An 18755-nucleotide genomic window follows, 5' to 3' on the forward strand; every position below is an offset into this window, starting at 1 on the left:
TCGGAAATCTGGAGTTGGTGATTGGATGGAGTTGCATCAAGACTCATGCATGGTTATCGTACTGAGGACATCACTTGAAAACATTCCATCTAGAAATGTTGCAGTTTCAAGTTAATTTTATCCTTCTGTTAGAATGCCAGCTAATGAAGACAGAACGGCCAAAATCAAACACATTCATCATTCGGTGTCTTCAATGGACCACAGTAATTGAAAGAACATTTCACGTTGATACCCCAGAGGAACGGTATGTCTTAGTAAAGGATGTGTGTTTTTCAGAAACCACACCACTTGGGATGGGGAAACTTTTTTTGGTATTACAGAAATGTTAATATAACCAAATGAATTAATGGGTCCTCTGCAGTATCTGTACATTCTTGAAAATTATTTGACTACTGTAATGTTATAAGGAGGAAAGTTGTTTTGTATTCCATTAGTTCTTTTCAAAGTTGTGTTTCATTTTGTACCCCTTTACTTCATTTTACAGTTTTAAATTAAAAGACCTTGCACACATAGTCTCAGCAATTTAACCATGAGGTTATGAAGAAAGGACTGGTACATAAGACCATACTATAAGAGCAGGCAAAGGCTATTCAGCCCATCAAGCCTGTTCCACCATTCAGTAGGACATGGATGATCCAGCTTTCCTCAAGTCCACATCCCTCCCTTTCCCCAGAATCCTTGATTCCCTTACGGATTGAAAATTGGTCTATCTTGGCTTTGAGTAAGTTCAGGTATTCAGCCTCTGCAGCTATCTAGAGCAAGGAATTCCAAGGACCCACACCTTTCAAGAGAAAAAAATCCTTGTATTAGTCATAAATGGATACTCTCTTACTCAGAAAATATGCCCTCTGGTCCTAGGGGAAGCATCTTCCCAACACTCACTCTGTCAAGCCCACTAAGAATCTGATATGTTTCAATAAGATTGCCTTTCAGTCTTCTAAACTTAAATGAGTACAGATCCACTCTGTTCAACCTTTGACCATTAGACCATACATCCATCCCTGGGATCATCCTAGTAAACCTTCCCTAAACTGTTTCCAATGACAATATGCCTTTGCTTAAATAAGGGGAGAAAAACTGTTTGCAATATTCCAGGTGTGGTGTCATTGTTGCCTTGTACAATTGTAGTAAGACTCCACTACTTTCATACTCCAATTCCTGTAAAACAAAACCCACTATTCCGTTAGCCTTCCCAAATACCTGCAGGACCTGTAATCTGGCTTTCTTTGTTTCATGTATGAGGACCCCAAATCTCTTTGTGCTGCAGCTTTCTGCAATATTTCTTCATTTAAATAATGACCTGTGAACAACTTCATATCCTCCTTCATAATCCTCCACTTGCAACATTTTGCCCACTCACTTAACATATCATTACATTGTGTGTTTTGATGTACATGCGACTAATAAAGATATCTTTTTATCCTGCTGTAAGCTGTTTGTATCCTTCTCACAGCTTGCCTTCCCCCCACCCCCACCACCCAGATTCTTACTTTTATATCATCTGCAACATTGGCTACAGTGTATTTGTTTTGTTCCTCTAAATCGCTAATGTACATTGCAGACAGCTGTGATCCCAGGACTGATCCCTGTGGCGCCACACTGGTTGGAGGTTGCCAACCTGAGAATGACCCCCTTTTCACTCATTGCTTCCTGCCAGTTAGCTAATTCTCTATCAATGTTTATACATTTTTTCTCTAACACCACAAGCTCTTAGCGGCAGGGAAGGTAGTGTAGCAGTTAGCGTAACGCTTTACAGCACCAGCAACCCGGGTTCAATTCCGGCCACTGTAAGGAGTTTGTACGTTCTCCCCATGCCTGCGTGGGTTTCCTCCAGGTGCTCCGGTTTCCTCCCACATTCCAAAGACGTACAGGTTAGGAAGTTGTGGGCATGCTGTGTTGGTGCTGGAAGCGTGGCGACACTTGCGGGCTGCCCCCAGAACACTCTACGCAAAAGATGTATTTCACTGTGTGTTTTGATGTACATGTGACTAATAAAGATATCTCATCTCATCTCATCTCATCTTGCAAAGTAATCTTTTTTGTGTTGAACACCTTTTGAAAATCCAAAAATGTTGTTCTCCATGCACTCTAGCTAATGCTTCCTCTAACAACTAATAAATACACCCAATATGATTTCCCCTTAGTGAAGTTGTGATGACTCTGCTTGACCAAGTGTTCTGCTGTTACTTAATTGAACTGAAGAATTAGACATTTCTCCAATAATGGACATTAGGCTATCTGGCTTATAGTTACCTAATTTTTGCCTCCCACCTCATTTGGATAAGGATATCACATAGGCAGTTTTAAATGCTCTGATACCTGCAACCACAGCATTCATTATCTCTTTAACCACTTCTTTTAGGATCCTAGGATACAAACCATTAGGTCCTAGGGACTTACCAGTCTTTAGGCCCATTAGATTGACTTGTGCTAATTATCTGGTGATGATAATGGTAGTTAAGTCCTCTATGGTGTTTTTAGTATTAATGGGATGTTCAGAGTATCTTTCATTTTATAGACTGATGCAAAATACCTCTTTAATTTCTCTGCCACTTCCTTGTTCCTCATAACTAATTCCCCATCCTTAGTCTTTAAACCTATGTTCACTTTGACTTTTCTCTACCGTTTTATGTACTTAAAGAAGCTATTATTGTCAATTTTTATATTTTTCATTAGTTTGTCCTCATACTTATTTTGTCCTTGATTTTTTAGTCCTTTGTTGGAATCTGAATTCACCCCAATTTTCAGACCCATCACGATCTTTTGCCACCATATATGATTTCTCTTTCAGCTTAATATCCTCCTTAACTTTCTGGGTTAGATATGATTGGTTCATCTCACACCCTTTAGCATTTTACCTCCTTATAGAACCATAGAACAATACAGCACAATACAGGCCTTTCAGCCCACCATGTTGTGCCGACCTTTAAACCACACCTAAGACTATCTAAACCCTTCCTCCCACATATCCCCCTATTTTAAATTCCTCCATATGCTTATCTAACAATCTTTTGAACTTGACCGACGATCCTGCCTCCACCACTACCCCAGGCAGCGCATTCCATGCACCAACCGATATTGGTACATATTTTTGCTGGAGACATTAATTATGTTGTTAAACGTCTGCTAATGCTTGCCTATTTATCTTACCTGTTAATCTATTTACCCAGTCCACTTTAGCAACTCTCTCCTGATTCCTTTGAGATTAACTTGTTGAAGTTTAACACGGTTGTTTCAGACCCAAGTTTTCAATCTTAAGCTGAGTATTAAATTTTATCATCCTGTGATTACTACTTCCTAGGGCATCTTTTACTCAGACCATTTACCTGTCTTGTTACCAGATTCGAAATAGCCTGTTCCCTGCTCTATAATGTACTACTCTAGGAAACTATCTCAGATGCACACTATGAATTAATTCTCTGGACTATGATTTCCAATTTGATAACCTAAATTACGTGAAGATGAAAGCTACCCACGAGTAATGTACTTAAAGATAGGTTAAAGAGATTTTCAAAACACTGAAAAACTTTGAAAGAATAATCGAGAGGTAATGACATTTAAAAAAAAAATGCAGGGCAAAATTACAAGATTTTTTTCACATTTTGTTTAGAATATGGAATATTTTACCTGGAGATATTAACAATTTAAAAATTAATTGATTAAGTAATTAGAAATGAAGACTATAGAAGGATATAGGCAGTCTCGGGGTTACGACGGGGTTCCGCTCCTGAGCAATTGTTTGTAAGTTGGAATGTGTGGGAGAGGAGCACAGGAACAGCTGTGACAGGAGAGCGAGCAGGTGCGGGAAGAGCGGCCGCCATCTGGCCTCTGACTTGGTGAGTCAACAAGTGAGTCCGCTCAGTTCTCCCAACTCTGCTCGGCTTGACCCAGCCCTTATAGTGGCGGCTCAGGAGGGTGGGAGGGTGTGAGTTGGGGGGGGGGGGGGGGGTGGGGTGACGGGGTATGGTGAAGGCACATGGAAATTACCACCCCTCAGGAGATGCCTGCAGCCCTATAGCAGGCAGCAAATCCATCCCCATCCGTTTTACTGGTCTCCCAAATGCTTGGTCGTATGTACGGGGTGTCCTTAAGTTGGGCTTTTGTAATTCAGGGAGGACCTGTACAAGAAAAAAAGGACAAGGCATTGCCCTAGTAGGGATGCAATGGGCTGAAAGGTCACCCCTAGTGTCTATTATGGTCTGTTGCTGGTTGCAGGTTGCAGGTTTTTTTAACCTTGCCATTCCAGGTTAAGATTTTTTGATTTTGTTTTCTGCTGTGGTGTTGAAATGTTCCTTTTACTATTCTTAAAGTTGTCTGTGCTGTTCTCTGTTAATGCTTAAAATGTACACAAGTGGGAAAACAAAAAGTCAAATGTCACTCCAGTGTGAACCGAAAGACTGATTTTATTTTTTAATTCCTTTACATGCTGCAAGACAATAATTCAGTGTTTTATTCTGTTCCCTCAGTAACTGTTGCTGTTGGTGACATTTGTGGTGATATCCCCAACAGCAGGACTCTAAAGCGTGGGCACACAGCCACTGAGTGAGATAAAGACAATGGGGCTGTGCCTGTATTCAGTGCAATGGTTTTCAATTAAGACCTAGAAGGCAGGGTACATTCCCTATCTCATTTAGTCTTCTGCAAGTCGGGAAAAGTATTTCACTGAGAAATTGAGACCATTTTCATAGATGGAAGAAAAAAAAGGTTTAACTGCTTTTTTAAGGAAAATAAAGTGAAAGAGAAGACTTTAAGTAAAGAGAGGTAGCTTAAAAATACAGAATCATGGAAATCAAGGAAGGAAAAGGTGTAATGGTGAAAGATTTAAATAAAAAACAGGAAACAGTAAGAAGAAGAAATGTGTTTTTGCTTTATTCTGTGGGCTTTGTGTTGGAGCTGATGATTGCTCCAGATGATAGGCATTTTATATTACCTTGGCCCGTACATATACTTTTATGTTTAACAGTGGTGATCTTTTTGGCAGGTTGCCATGCTGTACATTATTCCCATGGAGGGGGATACATACCGTCTACAGTCACTTAATGTGGTTGTAAATCTAAACTGGTGTTGATCACTGTGGCAGACAAATTTTACCTATCTCTAAAGGCTTGACACACAGGGATTCATTTGTTTTAACCATTTCTAGTTACCATCCATTAATGGTTGGTTCTGAAACATGAATGAATTAAAGCTGCTTATTTTGAAAATACATAAACTGCACTTATGAAACCAAACTGCAAGTAGGAGAAAACTGTGTAATTGGCAGAATTGTGCTGTTTGGCTATTGATCATTTTTCTTCAAAAAAAAAGAAAAATAAATCTTTGTGACAGATCCTTTAACTGAAGTAATATGCTACAGATGTAAGCATTTCATTTTAAATAGCTAGTTTAACCATATTAGAGTAATGATATTTAGAGAATATTTAAGTTGTAATTATTTTGTTTGCTATATTTTGTATCTAAGGTGAGGTTTGCAATGAATATGTTTTGTTAAAACTTATAGGGAAGAATGGACAAAGGCAATCCAAACAGTAGCAGATAACCTTAAGCAAGAGGATGAGATCATGGATTACCATCCAGAGTCTCCAAATGACAATTCATGGACCGAAGGAATGGACATTTCTTGCACCAAACCAAAATACAAAGTGGTAGGATAATTTAATTGCAAACACATAAACATTTGAATATATTACATGCATTATTCAGTAGAAGTTTGGATACATTGGAAAAATATTTCATTGATTAAAATTTACTACTGGTGATAATTGCAGATAATCACTGAACATCCCTCTCTGCACTAATTTAACATTTACATAAAATGAATCAGAAATGCCATCTTAATACTTCAGACACCTATGCAGTATTATAGGTTTTTGTCATCTTTATGATCTATGTGGCTATATGTGTGAAGTATAGAGGAAATCAAGGTGATTTGGTTATCAAGTAAAGGGAAGTACACTAAAGATATTAATTCATATAGAACCTTGCCTGGCCCCAGAAAGCCCCCAAAACACCATAAGCAATTATTTTGAAGTGTCTTAATAGTAAGCACAACAGACAATATAAATCCCACAAACACCAAGATCATTATGACATAAAAATCTGATTGTATTAATATAGCTTGAGGCATTAATATTGGCCAGGGCATGAAAGAGACATTCCTTGATCTTTCAGAATACTTTGAGGCCCGTCAATATCTTGGTTTGATGTCTGATCTGTAATTATCCAAAAGACAGCACCTCTCTCTATATACTGCACTGTGAATGTCAGCCTAGATTATGGGCATATTAATCAGAATTTTTATTAAAGTCATCAGGGTCTATCAGGTGTTGCCTAAATAAAATTCATTGCTAGTGAATTTACTGAAAAGGTAGTACAAATACTCTAGTTTGTCAAGGATGTAGATAATATAAACAAATATATTACTGCCAACAAAGAAAGATTTCCTAATGAAATAACAGTTGGACAATTCTGTTAGAATCAAGTGTAATGTATTGAATTATACTGTGCATATCCTTGACAAACTATAGCATTTTAACTTTTTTGTTTTACATATTCTCTCCACTTCACTTGAAAATGATGGAATGGGATCTACTAACTTTTTTACATTGATGAGTTAGAGACCCCAGGACATAAATCGCTCTCTTGTGTTCAGAAGAAACATGAAAAAGTTGAAGAACTTTGTCTACCTTCCTCCTGTCTTAACAGTAGTATCAAAAATGTGTGACTTATTATTTGCTTTAAAGTTTCTTTTCTTTTTGTTGTCATTCTGGTTTGCCTATTTTTAAACTCCTGCTCTTGTTTATCTTTTTCTCACTTCCTTTTAACTTTGTCCCACACCATCTCTGGTGGTTTCTTTTTAACCTCCTTCCTGACTGCTGTGGTTTTTTGTCCGACTTCCAGTAACTTGTATTGTCCCTCATGATTTTTTTTCAAACTCCTCGTCCCAGGTGTTATTTATTTCTGAGTACAGCTCCTTTCACTGTTGCTCCCTTTCTAGTATTTATTTTTGAATCCCAGTCCAGAGGCTAATGTTTTACTATGTTCACACATGGTGATTTTTTTTTACATGCATATGGCTTGAAACTCTTGGTTTTCTCAGCCTACAAGAGATTGTATTATAAATGCAATGTTTAGATTCCTCTTCATAACTGTTCTTCACTGTTGCCTTTTACAGTGTAAATATAGTTGATGAAGGCCTTTCAAAATGCCCGAGATTTTCAATTGTGAATTGTAGTCTGTGAAGTAAAAGTGGGTTTACCTGCAGCTAGAGAAGTTGGATATATATTTGGAGTTTAGAAGAATGAAACATACAAGATCTTCAGGAGGCAAGACAGGATAGATGTCGAGATGTTTTCACTAGTGAGAGAATCTTGAACGAGGGCAAAATGTTAGAAGATAAGGGGGTGATCATTTAAAACAGAAGTGCAGAGGGTCGTGAATTTCTGGAATTCTCTACCTTGGAGGGTTGTGGAGCTTAAATCAATGGGTGTATTAAAGGAGGAAGATCGGGAATTTGAGGGTAATGGGAAACTGGCACAGAAGAGGAAATGAGGCCTGGGGCAAATCAGCCATTATCATATTGAATGGCAGAGTAGGCTTAAGGGGCCAAGTGCTTCTATGCCTGCTCTTGTTTTCTTATGATGTGAATACAAAATAGTCTTCAGGGCAGGAAACACTAGTGATAAAAGGTTGCTCTTCAGGCTGAGGGAAGGTATTCATTAGTGTTTCCCAGGGTTTGTGTAGGACAACTGCTTTTATTGTTGTCCATTATCGATTTTGACTTGGGTGAAAATTTCAGAATCTGCAGATGACACAAAACTTGTAAATGTCGGAATGCCTGTAAGGTTAATAGTAAACCAGTAGGACTGAGGTAGGTCGATAGAGTGGGCAGAAGGTTGGTTAAAGTTCAGTGCAGGAGAGTGCAGTGATATATTTTAGTGGGAAGAATGAGGAAAAGTACTATAAACTGTACAATTCTAAAGAGCACCCAATTGCAAAGAAGGTGCAGGAATAGAGACTAGATGTTTATGTCCACAAATCCTTGAAAGTTTTGTGATAGGTTGAGGAAGCTGTTCATAATAAAAAAATAATAGACCTTGGGCAATATAAAAAGAAGCACAGATTGTAGTAGGAAGGAGGTTAGGATGAACATCAATAAAACAATGGTTTTCTCTGAAATAGCATATTGCATCCAACTTGGGCCACCACTGGAAAAGGTTGTGAAAGCCCATGGGGGATGGGGGGTGGGGTTGGTTGCAGAAAAGAAATTCAGCAGACTAGTTATGAGGTGAGGCACTTCGGTAATGTGGACAGATTAGAGAAGCTACCATTCTCCATGGGGATTGAGAAGTCATTTGATCTGAGTTATTCGAAGTCATGAAGGGTAAACACTGAGTGGGGGTATAAAGAAACTTTGTTCCCATTGGTGAAAGGGTCAAGAAGCAGAAGACTTACGTTAAAAGTAATTAACATAAGAGCAAGGGATGACATGAGGGAAAAAAATAATTTCCATAGAGTGATTAGCCATGATCTGGTATTCACTTTCTTTAAGGACGTAATAGCAGCAAATTCAATCATCAATTCCAAAAAGGAATAGATGGAGTTTCTAGGGTTCTGAAGAAACAGGGAATGGAGCTAACTAGATTCACCAGAGAGATGGTACAGGCTTAATGGGCAGTATGGCCTCCTCTGTCCTATAATAATTTCATGAATACATTTAATTATTCTTTAACTGCTTCCAGGATTTAACTTACACAGCCCAACTTCCTTTCTGCTCTCCCTTCACACACTTTTATGTTTACCTCACAAGATCATTAAGCTTCCTGGAACTGATAATACTTTCCTCTGTCTTCTTTTTCCATGTTGCTGAGACCACACCTGGAATACTGTGTGCAGTTCTGGTCACCATGTATAGGAAGGATGTGATTAAGCTAGAGAGGGTGCAGAAAAGATTCACAGGAACGTTGCCTGGACTGGAGGGATTGAGCTATAAGGAAAGATAAGTAGGCTGGAACTGTTTTCCCTGAAGCATAGGAGGCTGAGGGGTGACCTTATAGAGGTTCATAAAATCATGAGGGGCGTAGACAGGGTAGATGGTCACAGTCTTTTTTCCTGGGGTAGGGGAGTCTAAAACTGGAGGGCAGATAGAAAGGTTTAGGGGAATATGAGCCAAATGCAGGCAAATAGGACTAGCTCAGGAAGACACCGTGGTTGGCAGGGATGAGTTGGGCTGAAGGGCCTGTTTCCATGCTGTATAATTCTATGACTATATTTTTATGACACTCTAGTTTTACAGTTCATTTACCATCAGCATGAATTAACCTCAGCTGTCATGTTATTACCTCTCTTTAACCTTCCTGTATCTCTCCCTCAGTCAACCAGAATTTACACTGTGCAGACAACTCCAACAAACACTTGAAAGCAAGTATTTCACTGAAAGACTTCATTGTGATGAGCTTTCTAGGGCAAACCCACCCAGATCAATATAACCACACTGTCAGCTATGAAACTCCCATTAGCATATGTAAAATTCTGCAAATATTTTTCCCTTTCTGTAAACACTGTACTACATACATTAAGTTGCATATAAAACTATGAAATCAAATACTAGGAGTGGAGATAATTGGAAATGGGAAGAGAATGTGATTTAGTCCACATTGTCAACTTACACATTAAGCCTTTATTTTCAGATTTCCATTGTACAGTTATAACTTCTGGAAAATGAGAACTGGAACATTACCCTCCACCAGTAATTATGCTATACTTTCCATTTTAAATGTAGATGTAGACGATTATGATGAGAAAACATTGGTGATGGAGATGTAAGATTTTTAATGTATAACCTCAAAAATTATATGTGCTTATATTTACATCATTTGATTTCCCTTAACTTGCTGTAGCAACAGTTTTGTCATACTTCTTCTGCCACTTTTTCCTATTATAAATTCTTGGATCCACATTTATAATATAGATTACCACCTTCACCTGTGATCTAACTGGTGTATTGTATGGGTTCAGGATACATTTTGTGCTTCAGCCCACTAAAAGTAGATATCCTCTGTACCTTCTGAACTACCTTATCAACTCTCCCTTCTCCTTCAGACATGCACTCCAATGTCTCTTTGGTCCACTACACTTGTTATTTATTATGTATTCCCTTACACTGTGTGCCTTTTTTTTTGATGATATATTTTTCCTTGGGTCAGTTTAATTTTAAACCAATTTTCAAATCTATCTTTCAGGCAAGTAATACAGTTCAAGGACAGCAGAGCTCTCACTCAGGAGCTTGGCCTTTTGCTATTAAATCATAAACATCATCACAGAAGATGCATTACAATTATTAAAATACTTGTCAGCATTTTCAAATGTCACTGTGACAGGTGCAAAACAATGTGTCCTTCTTGGCTATAATCTGAAAATGCTATTAGTCAAGAAAAGCTGCTCCAGGGGAAATTCAGCTGAATATCCTTATTAATCCATTGTGTAGAGGCTTGAATAAATTGTAAAATTAATCTATCTGCAGTATCTTTACAATAACCCTGAAATTCTATGAATGCAGTGCTGCTATATTTTATTTCTGTTGGACAGTTTATGTTTATTGCTCGCTGTGTTCCAGACGATGCATAATTTTGAATATTTAAAACTCCTTGGCAAAGGCACATTTGGAAAGGTGATTCTTGTCAAAGAGAAAGCCACTGGACGGTATTATGCCATGAAGATTCTGAAGAAAGAAGTTATTGTAGCAAAAGTAAGTTTTCAAATGTTCATTGAAAATGCTTTTGAAAAATGGCTTAATTCGTGGAGCTTTATTAATAGTTTTTGCCAAAACCTCTTTTGTATAATGTAATCAACAACTCTAACTAGAAATTCAGATTCATTATTTCCTTGTTTTTCAAAATCAAACACTTTTTTTTCTGTAGGATGAAGTAGCACACACTATAACTGAAAACAGAGTGCTACAAAATTCTAGACATCCATTCTTAACTGTAAGTACTCTTTGAAAACTGTTCAGTTACCTATTGTTTTGTCACAGCATTTCCCGATAAAAGATCCACACATTCAACAAATCTGTGGCTAAAGTTTTGAAAAATGTTGCCTTTTTAATCTAAATTGTTTCTCTCTTAAAACAAATTAATCAAACATGTTCTTGAAAACTATATAGATTTTTTGGTTAATGACTTCTGAAATTCATTTTGATATTTGGGTTGAATTTGATGTTTGATCTTGTCAGATGTTGCTACAGGTGAAAGTAGTTTGATAGATTTGGCAGTATAGCTTTGCTGCACTGTACTTCGTGGCAGATTCCAGTTCCAGGCATTTGGTTTCACCTGTCAGATAAGGTGATCTGAGCTAGGGTATAAAGTGATACATATCACAGATTCATGATGTCTCTCCCTGATGAAGAGAAACAAATTGACTTTTTTTTATCCAATCTGGCTACAATTATACATTGCAACAGTATCTCAGATTTAAGCATGTAAATAAAGTAGACTTTTGATCTTTTTATTCAAATGCTTTATTTAGTATTTCTAATACCCAAAATGTTTTCAGCAGTTAAAATGATTAGATGTGAGGACAACAATCATGGCTGCTGCACGAATTGCATCTGTGCTGCAGTAATGGCATTGATCTCTCAACACATTTTTCAGGGAAAGTTTTGCAATGATTGTATATTGATGAGAAATTGCTTAAATGCTGTATGTAGTATCTAAGTTGTAACACGTTGCATTAACATTTTGCACAATATTTATGGAAATAATGTTTGCGGAAACATTTTTATATTTTTCATGTGAACTTGTTTATAAATTATGCTTTGTACTTCTTGCCAAGAACCTTCCTCCTGGCTGTTCAATGCACATATGGAAATTTAATTCATGACATCTTCTAACCCTTAACATTCACAGTTGATGCACAGTTGACAAAGGAGTATTGGACTTTTTCCTTGTTTATAGCAAAAGTAAAACTAAAGTCAGGAAAGAGTGTTTGACATGTATTACCTGCATCCTGTAACCCACACATGACTGGTATTGGACCTGCCCAGCTGGTGAAGGCTTTTCATTATTATTGGACCTTTTATTTTGTTTCAAAGGCTGAGGAGCTTTTAAAAAAAATTAGTTTTTCAATGATGGTATTTTTAAACTAATGAAGCACTTTAATTTGGTAACTTTCATAAAGTTTCTGATTAAGTTCACTTTTTATTTTAAAGGCTCTGAAGTACTCTTTTCAAACAAATGATCGTTTGTGTTTTGTTATGGAATATGCAAATGGAGGTGAGGTAAGAAAGATATTGCTTAATTGAATGGCGTTATCTGGAAATAACATACTGGTGATGTTGAAGATGCATGAAACACATGTCTGTAAATACCCACAGGTCAAGCAACATTTATAGAAAAAGAAACAGAGTTAACCTTTCAGGCCAATGACCATATTTTTTTTGTAATATCTGGAAAGCCAGCTTCCCTTTGAAATTAGCTTTCCATGCTTAATTTCTTTTAGGATGTTGAATTTTTTTTGTTGCTATGTGCAATTATTTGAGCATGGGCTGGCATCCCTCCTGAGCCCTCATTCAACATTGCTTCCACTTGGACTGATTGGAAGATGGCAAGGAGTGGGAATCCTAAATGATGTTTTCCCTAGTGCAGTAGTGCAGGAGTCAGCTGTAACGTCTACTGTGGCTGAAATGAATTAACTCAACACAGGCAGGCACAAACCCCTAGGTTCAACTTGCTGACCTGCATAGCTGGCCACTCATTAAGCAAAAGTGCTCAGTAATCAGCTGACAATAAAAAAAAATAAGTGAAACTGTCGATACATTCTGTAACTTCTTGTTTTTATTTCAGTTATTCTTTCACTTGTCAAGAGAACGTATCTTTTCTGAGGATCGTGCCCGTTTCTATGGAGCAGAGATTGTCTCTGCTTTGGATTATCTTCATTCTGAGAAAAATGTAGTGTATCGAGATCTTAAGGTAGGAAAGGCATGCTGCAGTGTATCACCATTGGTAGTCCGCAGTAAAATGTTAATCACATAATTTTCAGATGTGCTGGAATGGTAAGATAAATCTCTCTTTGTAAAATTAAACACCATCAATTCCCCAGGAAGGATGGAGATCTTAATGTAATAGTCCAAATATTAAAGATCATTAAGTTATCAAGCTATTTGTCATGATGCCTTCCCTGCATGCATGGGAATTAATTTGTCAATAAAAGCAGAATAATAATGGCTGACCTGTGTTATACTCAATGTGTCTTTGCTTAATTTTGTTAGTTGGAAAACCTTATGCTAGACAGTGATGGCCACATTAAGATAACTGATTTTGGGCTCTGCAAAGAAGGTATCAAGGATGGAGCAACTATGAGGACATTCTGTGGAACTCCTGAGTATCTTGCACCAGAGGTTCGTTATTTCAATTCATTGTTCATCAAGTTTTTCTCTGTGAATTCTCGTACTCTGCCAGGTGAAGGATTTCATTGGAACATAAAACGTGTTTAGGTCTATTGTTAGCATTCACTAATGGCAGTTCAGGTGCAGTGTGATCAGATACTGTGTAAAAATGTTCCTGCTACATCTTAACAGAATGAATTTTTAGTTCAGTCTTGCATTTCACTACACCAGCCATCCTGGTAGTTTTCCTGAGTGTGGATGCCAGTCTAGTGCTTATTTTCCCTGCTGACTGCTCTTGAACCCTGCACTTACAAGGTGTCATTAGTTTCAAACCTGTTTCACTTTGCGGGACTGTGAGGGAGGGTATTTTGATCCCAGTATTACGAGTTGGATCTTCCAGCACCTACTCTCACCTCTATTATGTACCTGCTTTAAGCGGAGTACCAAGTATATGTCGTAGAAGTGCTGTCTTTCAGATGAAAGTTTAGACTGAGGTCTCATTGCTCCATGCTGAATGTGAAAGAAAAATATTTCAAAGAGTATGTGGAAATGATCTGTATTTTTATCTAATATTTATCTCTTAACCACCATCAATGTTGCTTTTAGTAAGACACGATTCTGTATCTCACTGTAACTTGGTGCACATGTGAGCTGTCAACTTTCCCTATCTAACCACAATGTGGACATTTCAAAGCACCTTGGAGGGGGGGGCATGTCTGATTTGCCAGCCGGAGGTTTCTGCCGGCTGGCACTCACCTTCTCTTTGGACCAGCAGAGTGGATCAGTGAACTGGCAACCTTACGACTGCCACTTGCTGTGCTGCTGGGAACGGGGAGTCTCCCCGTTTATGTGTTGGACCAGTGCCTCCAGATTTAGCCACCTGGGCTGCGCTGAGACTTATTGGCACTTTTGGACTGCTGAATGAGATCCTGGGAAGGAGAGGGTGTGGGATGTCTCTGGCACAGCCTGGGACTCAAGTGTATGGTGGGACACCACTACACTTGGTATAGTATTAAAGCTCTTGAAAACTTAACCAAATCCCTTTCCAAATTTGAAATGGGACTCAAACTTTATTCTTCAGATTTTGGTTTTTGATATCACCTCTCACAATAAACAAATAATGTTATATAAATAAAGCACCCCCTGTCAGTTAGTAGAACATAAGACTGGAAGAAATGCTAATATCGTTACAGTAATAACTGCCATTTTAACAAAGGTATAAATTCTTGCAAAATAAATGGCTCCATTAAATGACATAAAGGAATCTTGTACAAATGCTAAGCGTTCAACAGCTAATATTTGTGGCAGTATTTTCTACTCATCATAAGTTATTTATTCCATGAATAGTCTTTATAATTTCAGTTGAGGGGAGGAGAGAGTGAGAAGCAGAATGTAGAATTGCATTTATAGAGCACCTTTCACAACATCTGTAGTTGTAAAGATATTTTCAGACTGGTAAAGTAATTCTGAAGTGCAGAAACTGCTGTAATTCAATCATCTGTAAAAGGTGGGTGATGACTGATAGGAATCCTTAACTCCCCAAATTTCTGTGTTATTCACGGTAACAGAAATTAGATAAGTAAATGTGTTCATTTTCTCCCTAATATCACCTTGTTTTTGTTTGTGGGTTTAATTGTGCAGAACTACCCTGCTGGGATTTTAAATCTGTAGATGTGGCAGTGGTGTACATGGTGTTCACCTTCCTGCATCTATTTTGCAGTGTAATTTGATGTTGTTCAGATTCCAAAACACAAATCAAGCAAAATAAACTCCTGCTTAATCTAGCAACATTTTTATCCCCACATTCCCTGATTGTTAATGGGAATGTAGGTGTCAGATCTTTCCTGTGATTTTGAAAACCAGTTTTGGGAAATGTGTCTTTAACAGTGAACTTGTGGCTCACTCAATTGACCTACATCACACCCCACCTCCCTCTCAATAGATGAAGATTCCTGAGCAGCAGGTGGGATGTTTCTTTGTCTCGTGGGTCAGCCTCTCTCTCCAGTGACCTGTTCTTAGAGATTTTCTGGCACAGCTGGAAAAGCTGAGGGAGACCACGGGATGGAAGGAATCTCTGGCTCAGCTTGGGACTTAGGTTGTGATGGGAGTACCACAGCTCTTCCACAACTCACACCTTTTGACTCTGTTATCTGATTGACATGCATCCTATCAATTTTTGACTAAAGAATGGACAAAGGTGTGTAGCCAAGAGCTCAGCTGGCTGCAGAACTAATAATTGCTGTCTAAAATGGCTTTCCACCAAGACTAGATTCCAGTGCTCTTAATTGTGATGTGATCATCTGGATATGATCATCTGAATCTTCTGTGCAAGGATCCCCACTTTCCACATATACCTCTTTCTAGTAGACCATGAATTTTGTTTCTTTTGTCTTTAGTAATAGCCCTTTTTCCATTTAAAATGAGTATTTGGCTCTTTCCTGAACCCTTGTCTTTTTTTTGGTATGGTATTCTCAATGTAATCTGATCCGTATATTGCACAGCCTTAACCTTCCTCCTGCTGCCTTGTCCTGTAATTTGTCTTTTGATTTTTCTTCTTTATTATGTTACGTATTGTTAGCACAAGAAAGCTAACAATGCTGTAAAATAGAGACAGAAGAGAGAGTGCTAATGCTGGAATCTGGAGCAAAAACAAACTGCTGGATCAACTCAGTGGGTCAAACAGCATCTGTGGAGGCAAAGAAATGGATGACGTTTTGGGTCAAGACCCTTCATCAGGAGAATATAATTGTATTATATGTAATATAATTAAGAAGAGAGAACCCATTTTCAGTTTTCTTAACTGTTAGTTACTTGTTCTGTTTGGCCACACTTTATACATTAGTGCTGCAGTAACTTGAAAACACACTGGTGTCCAGTTATATAAACAGTGCTCCAAGTGCACTCCCCAGGGTATCCATCAGCACCATTGCATTATTTGAGAGGTTTGGGCAAGGGTTTCTGAAGTGCTTGGGGCTGCTGATCTGGTAGCTCTCTTAAAGGCTGCAGTTGATGCCGCAAGTTTTTGTTTAGACATTGAAGTCAAAAAGCATGCAGTGAATAGAGGGAAATCAAGCAGGGAGGATCCTGAGCTGTGAGTTTACAGGGTCACTGGGAGTTCACCACGGAGCAGATGTTGTGGCCAATATTGTCTGGTGAAAATTTGGCAGGTTGGACGTTATGGCCCGTGTAGCAAGTAATTAATGTGGCAAATAGAAAGTTGGCCTTTGTTGCAAAGGCAATAGGGTGTAAGGGTAAGCAAATCTTGATATGATTGTATTGGCCACATCTATGTATAGTTTTGATCTGTTTTATTTAAAGTGGGATATCCTTGCTCAGAGTTTGGAGAGCAAAGGTTCATTAAACTGATTTTTGGAAAAAGGGTTCTGTGAGGAAAGATTAAGTTAAATGGGTATATACCTTTTGGAGTTTAGAAGAATGAGAGGCTTGACATGGTTGATAATGAGAAGATGCTTCACTTGTTGAGGAAAACAGAAGTGGGACACGTAGTCTTAGGATAGAGGGTAGATTGTTCAAGACCAAGTAAAGGAGGAATTTCTTTTTGTGGACTGTAAATCTTTGGAATTTTCTACCCAAGAGTCTTTAAGTCTTTAAATATTTTCAACATTATGCTAGATTTTTGAATCACAGAGGAATTGAGGATTGTGGGGTTTCCACATGAAAATGGAGTTGAGGCCATAGATCACATCAGCCTTGATCTTGTTGAATAGCCGAGCAAGCTTGACAGTCCTTATGGCTTATCCCTGCTCCTATTTATTATATTCTTATTAATAGTAAAAAGTGTTGGATTGTCTTGAGGTTGTGGAAGCTGCTGTACAAATTCTTTCCTTCAAGACTGAACATGTGATTGGAACTGCTTATTAAAATACATTTTAAACTTGCCTTATATGGTCTTCCTTAAATTATTTATCAAATTTTGCTTTGTAGATACCAACTTACTTAGTTGTTAACTTTAAAATCTTTTTTCATCGTTTATACTTCCTCATCTTTAAACCATGAGACTTTGTTAGACAAGAGGTTCCTTTTGAACAGACCACTCTGGGGCTGTCACATTTGCATCTCTGAAAGAAGAGAAGTATCACTTCTGTAACTCTTGAAACTTTTCTGAATTTTTTTCCTTTTTTTCCCACATTTGAATTACTTTCCTGTTATCTGTGTCTGGGATTGTTAGAGGATTTGGATCAAAGAGTAGGTTTACCAGGATTTTGCCATAGTGTGTCATATGACCTTTTCAAAAATGCTTTATAGTGTACAACTTTGGCTCAATTTGGAAAATAAACTGATTTCCTGCATTTCTTTTGTACCTCTTAAAAAGTGGGGTTATTGAAACAATATCTGTTTTTAGACTATCTTGGAAGTATTTAAATTTGGACAGGTACATGGATAGGAAAGTTTAAGAGGGACATGGGCCAAATGCTGGCCAATACAACTTAGCTCAGGTAGGCAACTTGGTCGGCATGGACAAGTTGGGATGGAGGGCCTGTTTCTGTGCTGTATAAATCTATGAATCTAAGACTCTAAGGGACTCGGTAACCAAAGAATGTTAATGGTGCACCACTGATGTTTAATTCTAGACTCCTGATTTCACAAACTGTGTCAGTCTTGGTTTAGTTGTTAGTCCTATCACCTCTGAGTCAGATGATTGTGGATTATGAGCACAAAATCCTAAACTTAAATCCTAAAGCTGCATTATTGGTGTTGTCGTTTAACCCCAGTGTCCTGGCCTACATTTATCTCTCAACCAACAAAGCTAAAAAGTTTTATTATCCAATCAGTATCTGCTGTTTCAGGAAGCATGTTGTGCAGAAATTGGCCACTGTGTTCCATTATAGCAGTGATTAGACTTCAAAGGTATGTTTTTGCCTCTCAAGTGTTTTAGGGATGTCTGAGATTTTACCAGATGCTCTATAAGAGAAAATGGTCTTTTTAAAATCTACACCATTAAAGCAGGGTTATAAACTTGATTAATACTAGATTCAGTTCAGATATCCCTGTGTTATGCTGGTATAAGGTTATATTAATTGTGTGAGGAATGTTTAATAAATTTTGCATCTCACTTGTATAAAAATCAATTTATTTATTCTCCAAGGGGATCAGTTGGTAATAGAATGTATCTCTAGATTTGAAATTATTACAAATTTTGACTCTTATTTAGAACAAAATTTAATTTTTATAAATATGGTTCACTTCACTGGATACATCTGCAGGTGTATTCTATTACCATATTTACAATCTGATTAGGAAACACTGGAATAAAGAAATTATAAAATGTGAATGTACAGGTAATAGAACTGAATGTTCAGTAACATTTCCTTCACTTTCCTTAAAATCCAAGCAGTATTGAACACTTCATTTA

General features: G+C 37.8%; 1 protein-coding gene across 3 annotated transcripts in view; it reads left to right on the forward strand.

Moving 5' to 3' along the window:
* The window catches only part of akt1 (v-akt murine thymoma viral oncogene homolog 1), a 100914-nt gene that overhangs the window by 71249 nt on the left and 10910 nt on the right, over positions 1-18755 (forward strand). For all 3 annotated transcript variants that reach the window (XM_052015869.1, XM_052015859.1, XM_052015878.1), the window contains 7 exons: positions 133-244; positions 5501-5645; positions 10616-10747; positions 10920-10985; positions 12206-12274; positions 12840-12965; positions 13265-13393. In XM_052015869.1, coding sequence (XP_051871829.1) covers positions 133-244; positions 5501-5645; positions 10616-10747; positions 10920-10985; positions 12206-12274; positions 12840-12965; positions 13265-13393 — 779 coding nt within the window. The remainder of the gene's footprint in view (positions 1-132; positions 245-5500; positions 5646-10615; positions 10748-10919; positions 10986-12205; positions 12275-12839; positions 12966-13264; positions 13394-18755) is intronic.

This window comes from Pristis pectinata, chromosome 1, assembly GCF_009764475.1.
Source record: "Pristis pectinata isolate sPriPec2 chromosome 1, sPriPec2.1.pri, whole genome shotgun sequence".
In the NCBI taxonomy this organism is placed as follows: domain Eukaryota; kingdom Metazoa; phylum Chordata; class Chondrichthyes; order Rhinopristiformes; family Pristidae; genus Pristis; species Pristis pectinata.